We start from the raw sequence: 14,291 nt of genomic DNA on the forward strand, positions 1-14,291 counted from the left end.
GGCTCACGCCTATAATCCCAGCACTTTGGGAGGCTGAGGCAGGCACATCATGAGGTTAGGAGAGTGAGACCATCCCGGCTAACACGGTGAAACTCCGTCTTTACTAAAAATACAAAAAATTAGGTGGGCGTGGTGGTGGGCACCTGTAGTCTCAGCTACTCAGAGGGCTGAGGCAGGAGAATCACCTGAACCCGGGAGGTGGAGGTTGCAGTGAGCCCAGAGCTCGCCACTGCACTCCAGTCTGGGTGACAGAGCGAGAATCCTTCTCAAAAAAAAAAAGAAAAAAGAGAAAGAAAAAAGAAAAAAAAAGAGAGGCGGGTGTGGTGGCTCACACCTGTAATCCCAGCACTTTGGGAGGCTGAGGCAGGTGGATCACCTGAGGTCGGGAGTTGGAGACCAGCCTGACCAACATGGAGAAACCCCATCTCTACTAAAACTACAAAATTAGCCAGGCGTGGTGGCGCATGCTTGTAATCCCAGCTACTCGGGAGGCTGAGGCAGGAGAATCGCTTGAACCCAGGAGGCAGAGGTTGTGGTGAGCCAAGATCACACCACTGCACTCCAGCCTGGGCAACAAGAGCGAGACTCTGTTAAAAAAAAAAAAAAGAAAGAAAGAAAGAAAGAAAAGAAAAAGAAAAGCAGACTGCTTAAGGCTTCAGAGCACCCCTGGGGGACTGAGGAGGTGGCCCAGAGGCCGAGGGCTCTGAGATGCATGACGAGGTGCTGTTTGGGTGAACACGGTGCGGGGTCCTTTTCAGAGTATATACTGCTTTCTCCTTGCTCTGGCCAAAGTTCACATCACACAGCATGAAGTGAAACAGCACATCAATGTGATGAACACGGTTAACACTGAAGAAACCTGTATGTGCGAGCAAATATAGCATGAAAGGGTTCAGGAAATTTTTTTTTTTTTTTTTTTTTTTTGAGACTGAGTCTCACCCTGTTGCCCAGGCTGGAGTGCAGTGGCACGATCTCCGTTCACTGCAACCTCCCACCTCCCAGGTTCAAGCGATTTTTCTGCCTCAGCCTCCCAAGTAGCTGGGACTATTGGCACGTGCCATGATGCCTGGCTAATTTTTGTATTTTTAATAGAGTCGGGGTTTCACCATATTGGCCAGGCTGGTCTCAAACTCCTGACCTCATGATCTGCCCACCTTGGCCTCCCAAAGTGCTGGGATTACAGGCATGAGCCACTGTGCCCGGCCGTCCTGTTTTTTGGTGTGTGTGTGTGTGCGTGTGTGTGTGCACGTTTGAGAGGGAGTCTCCCACTGTCATCCATGCTGGAGTACAGCAGTGCGATCTCGGCTCACTGCAACCTCTGCCTCCCAGGTTCAAGCAATTCTCCTGCCTCAGCCTCCTGAGTAGCTGGGATTATAGGCATGTGCCACCACGCCTGGCTAATTTTTTGTATTATTAGTAGAGACAGGGTTTCACCCTGTTGGCCAGGCTGGTCTTGAACTCCAGGCCTCAAGTGATCCACCGCCTCAGCCTCCCAAAGTCCTGGTATTACAGGCATGAGCCAATAGTGCCTGGCCAATAGTTTATTTTTATTTTTATTTTTAAAGGGACAGGGTCTCCCTCTTTCACCCAGGCCGTAACCCTGAACTGCGAGGCTCAAACGATCCTTCTGCCTTAGCCTCCCAACTCCCAAGTAGCTAGGACTACAGGTGCACACCACCATGCCTGGCTAATTTTTAAATTTTCGGTAGAGACGGGATCTTGGTATGTTGCCCAGGCTGGTCTCAAACTTCTGGCCTCAAGTGATCCTTCTGCCTCAGCCTCCCAAAGTGCTGGGATTACAAGCGTTGTGCCACAGTGCTCGGCCAACAATAGATTTATAATATCACTGAGGGCAGGGATTGTGAGTCATCATCAGCTCCCCAGTGACTGGCAGCATGCCAGGAATGGGGGAGGGGAGAGAGGGAAGGAAGGGAGGCTTCTCGGCCTGACAGTTCAGCCAGGTGCAGGCACTGTCATGTTCATGGCCACCAGGCATCTGCCAAGCACCAGGCTCTGTGCTGCCCACTTTACACAGATGGTCTCATTTGGCCTTGATGACAGCCTGTGGAGGTTGGTATTATTTACTCCAAGAGGAAACTAAAGGCAGAGAGTTTAAGTAACTTGCCAAAAGTCACATGGCAGAATCAGGATTTGAGCTCAGATATGTTAAACTGAAGCTTGTGCTCTTGACTGCCTGGCTGTGCAGTCTTCCAGAAGAGCACGGCATGGACTTCTGGAATTCTTGCAGCCACTCGACTCAAAAGCAGTTAGCATAGTGCTGAGCACAGGTAATAGGGCATTTGACAAATGCCAGTGACTGTAGACCGAATGATTGACAGTCTGAATGAATGAATGAGTGAAGTGACTTCCTGTCTTGTGAGGTTTTTCTCTTCAAATGGAAGATTTCCCCATAGCCTTTGAATGCTCAATCTAATTAAGGCAAAAAGGCATCAGAGAATTGCAGGGCCTTTCCTTTATTAACTGTCAAGTCCAATCTGGAGGCTGTTTACGTGCCAAGGTCAGAGATCAGTCTTTAGCTGCTCTCCTCTCATTCATCTGGCCAACCTCAGAACATAAAGTTTATTGATGCAAAACTGATTGGCAGGCTGGGCTAACGAGCTGGCGGGAACAGGGAGTATCAGAAAGAGTTCTAAGCCAGCGTCGGCTCAGCCCGGCTCCTTTGCTGTCCTAACTTCCCTGTGCTCTAGGTTGCAGGGTCGCACCTTTCAGAAGTGAACCCCAGAAGAGTAGCAAATACTGCCTGGCCTTTTGGCAGTTCTTATGGAGCCCAGTCAAGAGCAGGAGGGGGAGCAGTCCTTTTTCCTGGTTTTGTCTATTAACGTGGAAAGAGCGAGGCATGGAAGATTAGGTAGTATAGTCTTTTTTTTTTTTTTTTAGACAGAGTCTCACTCTGTCGCCTAGGCTGGAGTGCAGAGTGCAGTGGTGTGATTTCGGCTCACTGCAAGTTCTGCCTCCCGGGTTCGTGCCATTCTCCTGCTTCAGCCTCCCAAGTAGCTGGGACTACAGGCGCCCCCCAACCATGTCCGGCTAATTTTTTGTGTTTTTAGTAGAGACGGGGTTTCACCATGTTAGCCAGGATGGTCTTGATCTCCTGACCTCGTGATCCGCCCGCCTCAGCCTCCCAAAGTGCTGGGATTACAGGCGTGAGCCACCCGCCCAGCAGTATAGTCTTAAGACTTCACAAATCAAAGAAATTCCTGTGTAAGCCTCGTCAGGCCTAGGGGTCGTGAAGAGGAAGGTAACTGTTATGCCTACAGTTTGCAGCCAACCCATTAGTAAGCAGCGCCTGTCTGTGGGGAGCTCCTGGCAGTGCCTCCTCCTCCATGCCCAGCAGGAAAGAGAGGCTGGGAAGGATGCATGGGCCACATGCCTGGCTCTACTTGCAGTGCCCCCAGGATAAAAGCCAAGAGGCCGGCCGGGCACGGTGGCTCATGCCTGTAATCCCAGCACTTTGGGAGGCCAAGGTGGGTGGATCACGACGTCGGGAGATTGAGAGCATCCTGGCTAACACGGTGAAACCCCGTCTCTACTAAAAATAAAAAAAATTAGCTGGGCGAGGTGGCATGCGCCTGTAATCCGAGCTCCTTGCTAGGCTGAAGCAGGAGAATCTCTTGAACCCGGGAGGCCCAGGTTGCAGAGAGCTGAGATCGCACCACTGCACTCCAGCCTAGGCGACGGAGCAAGACCCCGTCTCAAAAAAAAAAAAAAAAAAAAAAAGCCAGGAGGTGGGCAGTCAGGAGAGACAGGTGGACCTGGGAGCTGTGTCTTCTATTCAAGATAGGGAAAGTACAACTCCCCTGGTTATTATCAGGACCAATTGATTTTGCCTGATCTGAGAGAAAACATCCTGACCACAGGTCACTTGAAATGCCCTGTAATTCAGAAACAGTGGCTGTCCACAGCAGACAGCTATCTGGATTTAAGACCCCAAATTCACACACCACACCACAAATTGTCCACTTACAAGCAAAAAAATAACAAACAGCCAAGTCCCCAACCCACTCTCATTTTATTCCCTTGGTTCCAGGTCTCCTCTGAGCAGGTCATGTCTCCTGGTGTGTTTGCGTACAGGCTGTGGGGCTGGGGGGAAGGAGTCCTTTTTCCTCTTACCCCAGGCAGGGCTGGCTCCAGGTTGCACAGAGCTCCACAGAGAAAACTGCTCACTGCAGAGAAGGGCATGGTCCAGCCCAAGCTCTACTCTGATGAGCTCTGAGATCGGGGGTGGTGACTTCATCTTCTATCTATGGCTTGGAACAATGATGATGACCATGACCCTCTGGTTTCAGTTCAGTCAATGAATGGGGAGCAAATTGCTATTGTCAGGCACTAGGCTAGGGAGGTGATTCAGAAAGGCTCCCAGAGACCCACACACCAATCACTAAACTAATATAACACGCTAAATACTACATCTACAGTAGGGATAAAGTGTTTTAGGTATACAAAGGGAGTTGAGAAAAGCTTCAGAAGTTTTCAAAGTGGTTTCCAGACCATCATCAGCCAGCCTCACCTGGAAAGTTGTTAGAAATACAAATATCAGCCCCACCCCAGACTGGCTGAATAAAAAATTCTGGGGGTGGGGCCCAGCAATCTGTGTTTTAACAAGCCCTCCAGGTGATTATGATGCAACCTAAAGTCTGAGAATCACGTAGAGGTTGGAAAACTACCTTGCAACCAGCAACCTGTTTTTGCAAATAAAGTTTTATTGGAACACAGCCATAATCCATCATTCAGATATTGTTTGTGGCTACTTCCCTTTTAACCAGCAGAGTTGGTAGTTACGACAGAGACAATATGGCCCGCAAAGCCTGATTCTGCCAAATGACTAGACTAGATTTCCCATACTAGGGAGCATAGCCTAGATTTTTTTTCTTTTCTTTTTTTTTGAGACAGAATCTCACTGACACGCAGGCTGGAGTACAATGGTGGGTTCTCAGCTCACTGCAACCTCCACCTTCTGGGCTCAAGTGATCTCCCAACCTCAGCTTGCCGAGTAGCTGGGACCACGAGCATATGGCAACACGCGCAACTAACTTTTGTATTTTTTTTTTGTTAATTATTATTTTTTGAGACCGAGTCTCGCTCTGTCGCCCAGGCTGGAGTGCAGTGGCAGGATCTTGGCTCACTGCAAGCTCTGCCTCCTGGGTTCACGCCATTCTCCTGCCTCAGCCTCCCCAGCAGCTGGGACTACAGACACACGCTGCCTCGCCCGGCTAATTTTTTGTATTTTTAGTAGAGACGGGGTTTCACCGTGTTAGCCAGGATGCTCTCCATCTCCTGACCTCGTGATTCGCCCGCTTCAGCCTCCCAAAGTGCTGGGATTACAGGCATGAGCCACCGCGCCCGGCCCTGTGTTTTTTTTTAAAGACATAATTTTATTTATTTATTTATTTTTATTTGAGAGGGCGTCTAGCTCTGTTGCCTGGGCTGGAGTGCAGTGGTGCGGTCTCGGCTTACTGCAAGCTCCACCTCCTGGGTTCATGCCATTCTCCTGCCTCAGCCTCCCAAGTAGCCGGGACTACAGGCGCCAGCCACCACACCCGGCTAATTTTTTTTTTATTTTTAGTAGAGACTGGGTTTCACCTTAGCCAGGATGGTCTCGATCTCCTGACCTCGTGATCTGCCCGCCTCGGCCTACCAAAGTGCTGGTATTACAGGTGTTGAGCCACCGCGCCCGGCCTAAAAGACGGAAGTTTGCATGTTGCCCAGGCTGGTCTCCAACTCCTGGGGTCAAGTGATCCACTGCCTCGGCCTCCCAATGTGCTGGGATTACAGGCGTGAGCCACTACACCTGGCCTCTTTTTTTTTTTTTTTTGAGACAAGGTTTCAATATATTGCCCAAGCTAGACTCAAACTCCTGGCCTCAAGCAATCCTCCTGCCTCAGCCTCCTAAGAGGCTGGAACTACAGACAGGTGCACGCCACTATGCTTGGCTCCTGTCTATGGCGGAGGTTGCAGTGAGCAGAGATTGTGCCATTGCACTCCATTCTGGGCGATAGAGCCAAACTTTGTCTCAAACAACAACAAAATCCCCTTAGAGCTCTTTCCTAGCAACCAAACGTTTTTCCATTTTGTTAGGAATTGGAAGAAGAGAGGAAATAACTGGCTAAGTAACTACTCTATATCAAGCACGGTTACAAGGCATTTTCCAACATTATTTCAATTTTAATGAAAGCTGCTCATGAAATTAGGTTTACTGGGTCACAGTTTTCAGATGAGGAACCTGGGACAGGTGAAGGGACAGAATTGGAACCCAGTTCTGTCATACCACAGATGCCCCACCTGTTCTACACTGGCCTGTCAAGAATAACAATAATAATTATTATTATTTTAGAGACAGAGTCCTGCTGTGTTGGCCAGGTGGATTGCAGTGGCACGACCTCGGCTCACTGCAACCTTCGACTCCCAGGTTCAAGCGATTCTCCTGCCTCAGTCTCCGGACTAGCTGGGATTACAGGTGCCCGCCACCACGCTCAGCTAATTTAAAAAATATTTTTAGCAGAGATGGGGTTTCACCATGTTGGCCAGGCTGGATCTCAATCTCCTGACCTCGTGATCCACCCGCCTTGGCCTCCCAAAGTGCTAGGATTACAGGTGTGAGCCACCGCGCCAGGCCCAATGATTATTTTAAATAATAATTATTTTTTTTGAGACGGAGTCTCGCTCTGTCACCCAGGCTGGAGTGCAGTGGTGTGATCTCGGCTCACTGCAACCTCCGCCTCCTGGGTTCAAGCGATTCTCCTGCCTTAGCCTCCTGAATAGCTGGGACTACAGGCGCCCGCCACCACGCCTGGCTAATTTTTTTGTCTTTTTAGTAGAGACAGGGTTTCACCGTGTTAAGACAGGATGGTCTCGACCTCCTGACCTCATGATCCACCCGCCTCGGCCTCCCAAAGTGTTGTGATTACAGGCGTGAGCCACCGCTCCCAGCCTTAAATAATTACTTTTATTTTATTATCATTATTTTTGAGACAGGGTCTCACTCTGTCACCCAGAATGGAGTGCAGTGGTGCCATCTTGGCTCACTGCAACCTCCGCCTCCCGGGTTCAAGCAAAATTCTCCTGTCTCAACCTCCCAAGTAGCTGAAAGTACAGGTACGTACCACTATGCCGAGCTAATTTTTGTATTTTTAGTAGACACAGGGTTTCACCATGTTGGCCAGGCTGGTCTCGAACTGCTGGCCTCAAGTGATCCACCCGCCTTAGCCTCCCAGAGTGCTGGGATTACAGGCGTGAGCTACCACACCCAGCCTACTTTGAAAAATGGGATCATCGGCCAGGCGCGGTGGGTCATGCCTGTAATCACAGCACTTTGGGAGGCTGAGGTGGGCGGATCACGAGGTCAGGAGTTCGAGACCAGTCTGGCCAACATAGTGAAACTCTGTCTCTACTAAAAACACAAAAAATAAGCCAGGTGTGGTGGTGTGCGCCTGTAATCCCAGCTAGTTGGGAGGCTGAGGCGGGAGAATCGCATGAACCCAGGAGAAAGAGGTTGCAGTGAGCTGAGACTGTGCCACTGCACTTCAGCCCGGGCTACAGTGTGAGACTCTGTCACCAAAATAAAATAAAATAAAATAAAATAAAATAAAAGATCCTCTAGCCCAAATCCCTCCATCACAGAAGCAGTTGGAGAAGCTTGAAAAGGTTAGATGATAGGCCCATTTAGCTTGTCTGTGGAAAGAGCTAGGCTGCAAGACACCTCTGACTCCATTGAGTGATTTCTCTTACTCTCCTTTCCCGATTTAAGACATTAAATCATTTAAGACATTAAATCATTTAAGACAGTGTCATTTGGTCGAGTGCGGTGGCTAACGCTTGAAATCCCAGCACTTTGGGAGGCTGAGATGGGCGGATCACCTGAGGTCAGGAATTCGAGACCAACGTGGCCAACATGGCAAAACCTCGATTCTACCAAAAAAGAAAAAAAAAAAAATTAGCCGGGCCTGGTAGCGCGTGCCTGTAATCCCAGCTACTCAGGAGGCTGAGGCAGGGAGAACTGCTTGAACCCGGGTGGCTGAGGTTGCAGTGAGCCAAGATCGCACCACTGCACTCCAGCCTGGGCGACAGAGCGAGACTCTGTCTCAAAAAAAAAAAAAAAAAATTTTAAAAAGACAGTGTCATTTGATGGAGTTGCTTTCTTGATCGTTGGCTGCAATTAAAGACCTAGCCTCACTGTCTTTTGTGTTGCCTTGGACCTGCTCTTAGGTTCTACCGCCCTAACAGGCAGTGGAGGCTGGCCTCGAGTGGTAGTCCTCCATCTTGCCCTCTTTTCTTACCCTCTACCCCCAACCCGCGAGCTGCTCTCCTGTCTTCTTCCAACACTGTTCTCTTTGGGAATATGCATGTCCAACTTCCCAAGCAGTCTGGGATCTGGAGTAAGATGACTCTTGGTTTAATGAAGTTTTTCCACAGTGCTTGCATGTGCCCCAAGGGTTTGGAAGGTTGGAGAACTAACAAAAAGCAAAGCGCCATCCTGTGTCGTTTCGGCAGGTCTGTGTTCTGTTAAAATATGGAAGAATTAAGAGAAGAACGAAGAAATAAGGGCAGAAACTCCACTGGGGAGTACTTGTCTAACCCTGAAAAAGTTCAAGGCTGTTGTTCAAGGTCTGAATTTTTCCTTTGAGATTTGCTTGTAGTCCTTAAAGTCATCTTCAGACATCTGATCAAGGCAGCATCCGCGGAAAATTATAAGGTGGGTGGCTGCACTGGAGCCTGTCCTGGCTCAGGGGAGCCGGTGAAGAGTGACTTTTTTCCCTTGGCGTTGGGGGATCAGAGGGGGTGCCCTCTGCTATGCAGGAAGCCCTCCTTGCCCGCTAGATAGTTCTCATTCCTCAGGAGATACTCTGTGAGGGGCCGGCGTGTTTTCTCCATCTTGGCACTTACCCTCAGACCCTCCTAAGTACCCGGGAGGGCCGTGTTTTTCATCGGAGGTTGAAATGGAACCTCCCCCTGGGTGCCCGGGGAGAGTACCTTGGGGGCAGCGCCCCTCCTTCCGGAGGGCAGCATCCCCGCGGGGGCGGGGGCTCGGCTTTGATCCCAGGGCACCTTTTGTCCCTGGAGACGCTCTGCCAGCCAGGTACGTGGAGGGAGTGCAGCCCGCCCTCCCGGGCGACGCGCGGGGCTGGGGCGGGCCGGCGGCTCCGGGGAGTGGCGGCCGGGAGCCCGCGAACGCGGGTGGGCGCCGTCGCCTCACTAACCGGGCGCCTCCGGGAAGTCCGGGCGGGGTCCGCCGCTTGCACATAGGATTAGCGTCCTCTAAACTCCATCCCTGGGAAAAGCCGCCGCACTTCTCACCCAAACTCGCGGAGCCGAGGGGTTGGGCAGGGGTTGGGCGGGCGCGGGGGCCGGCGAGGCGGATCCGGGAACGGGTGGACCCGGGCGGCCAAGCCCCTTCAGCGCCGGCCCAACCGCCCCGGCCCGGGCCAGTCCAGCGGGGCGGGGGCCGGTGACACAAAGGCGGCGGCGGGTCCTCCGGGCCTCCGGCCTCGGGCAGTCGCAGGGCGCCCCGGGCCGCCCGACCTCCCCTCGCGTTGCGGCCCGTCAGCCGGCGCCGCCCGCCGCCCGCCGCCCGCCGCCCGCCCTCAGCCGTCCGGCGAGGCGCGGCTTCCTCCGCCGGCGCGGGGTCCCCTGGTTAACCCCTGCCCGGCAGCGCGGCCGCTGATTGGAGAAGGCGGGGCGCCGGGGCAGCGGGGACCCCCCCCACCTTCCTCGTCCCCTCCCCCTCCTCCCCCACTGTCGGCGCTTACCCCACCCCCCCAGGACCCCCCCCTGCCTCCCAGCCGTGCAAATCTCGCGAGGAAACACGCGGTTTCACTAGTGTGTTTACACCGATCACTACTAATCCGGACCGAACCGATCCGGATTAAGGGGCCGGAGGCGGGTCCTGGGCACCAGCGGTTCCGACCCCCCCGCCCTCCGCGCCGCACCCGAGTGGCCCCCAGCCGAGCGGGCCCCCACCTCCTGGCCCGGCCTGGGCCCTCCTGCGCCTCCCTTGGCCTTTGTCCGGCGCCAGGAGGCCGGTCCCGCGCCCCCCGCGGCCGCCCGGGCCCGGGCCCGCGTCGGGCGCCTGGCTCTGTACGCGAGCCCGGGGATCTGCGGCCTTCGTGCCCCCCCTCCCCCGCCCGCCCTCTCGTGGAGCCCGGCGCCGGCGGCGGCTGCCCGGGCGGGGGGTTGCGGCGCTCAGGAGAGGCCCCGGCTCCGCCCCGGGCCTGCCCAGGGGGAGAGCGGAGCGGTCCGCAGCCGGGTCGGGTCGGGGCCCCTCCCGGGAGGAGCGTGGAGCGGCGGCGGCGGCGGCGGCAGGTGAGAGGCTGAGCCCCGGGCGGGGGAGGGCTCCAGGCCTGGGGCATTAACCGTCCCGGGGACACCTTTGGCCTGAGGAGCCTGCGACCTGGGCCCAGCTCGGGGCCGGCTCCGGACCGCAGCTCCTGGGCGCTGAGGCGGGAGGGGCTCCCTGAGGGCTGCGGGTCGCTGAGGGGCCGGGCAGAAGATGGGGGAGGCCCAGGCGGCCCCGGCCTGGGATTGGGGCCGGCGGCCAGAGGAGAGACGGGGGCCCCCAGGCAGCTGGAGGCCTCGGCAGCCTCCCGGGCGCCCCCGAGAGCCGGCCCTCCCTTCCTCCGTGACAGGTGGGCCTGGAGTTGGGGAAAGTTTGGAGCCGGCGAGGGGCGCCGGGACCAGGCCCCATCGCTCCTGCTTCCCGGCTGTGGGCTGCAGGGAGGATCCCAGTCCAAGGCCCCGCTGGAATTAGACGGAGTGGCTATTTCCTTAACATGAGTTGACATTAAACGGAATAACCGCCGGGGCGTCAATTTTCCGGGCCGGGCCTGGGGATGGAGGTTTGGGAAGTGTTGCGAGAGACCTTGGGGTTTGGGAGAGACTGCAACCTCTGCCATTCCGACCTCGATTAGGGCAGGGCAAGACGCGAGGAAGGCCACGGGGGAAACTCATTCTCCCAGTCTCTTTTTTTTCCTTCTTTTTCTTTTTGTAAAGATGCATTTCAACCTTTCTGAGAATTTCCTAATTCTCTCTCTAACCTGCACTTGCATGTGTGGGTGAAACTTTAATTTGTCACCTTTTCATTCCCCTTTGCCCCAGGCTCTCAATCCAGGAAGGGAAATGAAACTGAAGGACTTGTAAGGGGGTTGTTACTGGAGATTGTAGAGTTGTTGGATTGCAGGGGAGAATGTTCGATTCATCTTTTCAGTAACTTTAAAATCACACCAACCATTCCAACTACTTAATAATGTGTTCGAAGAGGTTCTATGTAATATGTTTCTTTTCCACTGTTAATATTAAAGAGAGGTTTTCAATGGGTCGTGTAGGAGTTGGTCTCTTGCAAAGGATGGACATATTTGCTGAAAGTAGCCTGTGCATTAATTGGTTATGGAAGTTTAAAAATGGTGTCCTCCTGCCCCTCCCTGCTTGGAAGAAGGGCTAAAAGCAGATGTCCAGAATCAAGAGAAAACTACTGCAGGGAGTGGTCAGAAAAAGATCTTTTAAAGGGATTGTTATGGAGCTATATTAATTTACTGAGTGAATGGAGGTGGATGGTTTTACCATGGGCTCTCTATTAAATTTAAAATAATTCCTTTTCTCATGAGCTACTGTGAGCTCTTCAGAGAAAGGAGCTGTATAATAGTGTTTTTGCAGTTATTTGTAGCTTCTGATTCATCCTATATTCTTTTGAAATTATTGTCAATGATTCATATTTTTAGTTTAAGGACTACTTCCTGAGTGGGAAATAAATATCTGAAGATACTTAGCTAGATTAAGGCTGATAGAAGGAATTTTCTTTTTGCAGGCTAGTTCTTGTTTTGTTCTTTCCCCTGTGCTCAACTTTTACAGAGATTATATGAAGGGTTTGAGGGGTTTATTTTTGCTGTTAAAATCAAATCAGAACTAGGGAAGAAAAAGTGGCTGTCATAGAAGAGGACTTCTGAGCTGCTTTAAAACTTTTCAATATATTACTGTTTGATGCAGCACATAGTAGTCTACCACTTGTATGCTATATTTACTTGAGATTTACCTGCATTTGATCTTTCAGTGAAATAATTACTGTGAGTTTTGTTCTACAGAAAATTGCCTCCTCACATTTTAGTGTTTATGGTTTCACAGCCTACTTTTTCTTTTTCAGCAGAAATGATGGAAGAATTGCATAGCCTGGACCCACGACGGCAGGAATTATTGGAGGCCAGGTTTACTGGAGTAGGTGTTAGTAAGGTGAGTAAAATGATGATCATGAACACTATTCATATTCTAATTTAAACACATTTTTTAAATGATTAAGAGCAATTTGGGTAGGCCCTTCTGATAGTTTGCAGGGGAGAAGATTTGGGTCTCAATTTCAGTGAACTTTTAGATCCTACTGGTCATTCCAGTAGTCATTTAACATAGTAGGTTTGAAAATGTTCTATATGGGAATATATATTTCTTCTTCCTTTCTGGTATAGGAGAGGTTTCTCATGGTTCTTGTTACAAGGAAACTAACAGGATGTGTGTGTAGATTCTATGCCATATTTTGTTAAAACTTGTCAGCCATTCAGAAAGAAAATTACAAGGCATTGCATAGCTTTGTTACATTGGACTTTGGAGGTAGTTACATGGTAGAGTATTGAAAAATTGGCCTCTGTGAAGTCTGCAGACTCTTTACTGGTTGCACCCCCAGACTGGTTTGTTGCTCTTCTCATTCTTCCTTCTTAGTTTTTATTTTTGTTGCAGGAGCATAATATTAGATTAGGCCCCCATTAACGGGCACGTATGAAGTTAAGCAATGTTATAGTTTCCTATGCATGTTTATGTACCCACTGGTCCACCCCTCTGCTCTCATAGGATGATTTTACAATGTGTAAAATGTTTGATTTTAATACAGTATGCAAAATATATTTACGATATTTTATTTCAAAGCTTTATTGGTCCAAGATCATATTACTTGGGCTTGAGATGTGTGAACGTATGAGCTACTGAATTTTTTTTTTGAGACAGAGTTTTCCTCTTGTCGCCGAGGCTGGAGTGCAATGGCGTGATCTCGGCTCACTGCAGCCTCCACCTCCTGGGTTCAGGTGATGATTCTCCTGCCTCAGCCTCCTGAGTAGCTGGGATTACAGGTGCCCGCCACCACGCCCAGCTGATTTTTGTATTTTTAGTAGAGATGGGGTTTCACCATGTTGGCCAGGCTGGTCTCGAACTCCTGACCTCAGGTGATCCACCTGCCTCAGCCTCCCAAAGTGCTGGGATCACAGGCAGGAGCCACTGTGCCTGGCTGAGCTTTTGATCTTTAACCAGTGTGATACAACATTTGTTTCTGTGCTTTTCAAGAAATCCTGTCTCATGGTAACCTGGGTGTTGATCTCGTGCTTTAGTTAGTAGCTTCTCCAAGGAGAAGGCCTGTTGAGGTTTAGTTGGAAAAATGGGCTTCTTTGATGGGTCTCACAGTTTTGGTGAGCCGGGATAGCTTGATAGGGTTTTGTTTTTTTTTTTGAGTCAGAGCCTTGCTCTGTCACCCAGGCTGGAGTGCAGTGGCACGATCTCGGCTCACTGCAACCTCTGCCTCCTGGGTTCAAGCGATTCTCTTGCCTCAGCATCCTGAGTAGCTGGGATTACAGGCATGCACCACCATGCCTGGTTAATTTTTTTTTATTTTTAGTAGAGACAGGGTTTCTCCATGTTGGCCAGGCTGGGTCTCGAACTCCTGACCTCCAGTGATCTGCCTGTCTTGGCGTTCCAAAGTGCTAGGATTACAGGCATGAGCCACCACGCCCAACCAGCTTGATAGTTTTTGTTTATTCAACAAATATTGAGCACCTGCTGTATGCTAGGCATTGTGCAAGGTGTTAGGGCTGATGCTTGAGCACAGTACCTCCACATCTGCAGTATGGGGAGAGAGAGATGATACCGTGATGAGATCTGTATTAGAGCTGTGACAAGGTGTTGTGGGAACACAGGATTTGTTACATATTCTTAATTTCTTTGGCCACTTAAACAGTTTACTTTTGTGGCACTTTAGAGTGGCTGTGCCCCTGGACGTTGTATACTGAAGTTACATTTACAAATGTAAACTCTCTGATCTAGGTGAAGTAGCTTCAAATAGAAGTGAGCAATATATTTGAATACTAAATTGATCTCTAAATGACCTCTGATGTGTCTTTTTAACTTGAAGATTGAGCATAAGGCTAATGTCCAGATCTGTCTGTTTAAACGGTCCCCCCACCCCCGCCTCCCGTAAGTCAGTAAGTTTGTATTCAAATTTTACATAGTTAAGCTCACTGATCTTTGGATTA

The 14,291-nt window shown here is 51.0% G+C and overlaps 1 protein-coding gene across 48 annotated transcripts in view; it reads left to right on the forward strand.

Moving 5' to 3' along the window:
- Positions 1–1,861: 1,861 nt before the first annotated feature.
- TLK2 (tousled like kinase 2) overlaps positions 1,862–14,291 on the forward strand; it is a 142,719-nt gene continuing 130,289 nt past the window's right edge. For 9 of the 48 annotated variants that reach the window (XR_010153062.1, XR_010153063.1, XM_054670549.2 and 6 more), the window contains exons 1-2: positions 10,490–10,640; positions 12,149–12,234. Coding sequence is in view for 29 of the 48 variants with exons in the window: in XM_054670549.2 (XP_054526524.1) it covers positions 10,505–10,640; positions 12,149–12,234 (222 nt within the window). In the remaining 19 variants the exon portion in view is untranslated. Of the gene's footprint in view, positions 2,071–9,007; positions 9,095–9,850; positions 10,318–10,469; positions 10,641–12,148; positions 12,235–14,291 lie in introns of those variants that run through there. The other 39 variants (XM_054670554.2, XM_054670560.2, XM_054670568.2 and 36 more) reach the window with 31 other exon arrangements.

The sequence above is a fragment of the Pan troglodytes genome, chromosome 19 (genome assembly GCF_028858775.2).
Source record: "Pan troglodytes isolate AG18354 chromosome 19, NHGRI_mPanTro3-v2.0_pri, whole genome shotgun sequence".
Classification (NCBI taxonomy): Eukaryota; Metazoa; Chordata; class Mammalia; order Primates; family Hominidae; genus Pan; species Pan troglodytes.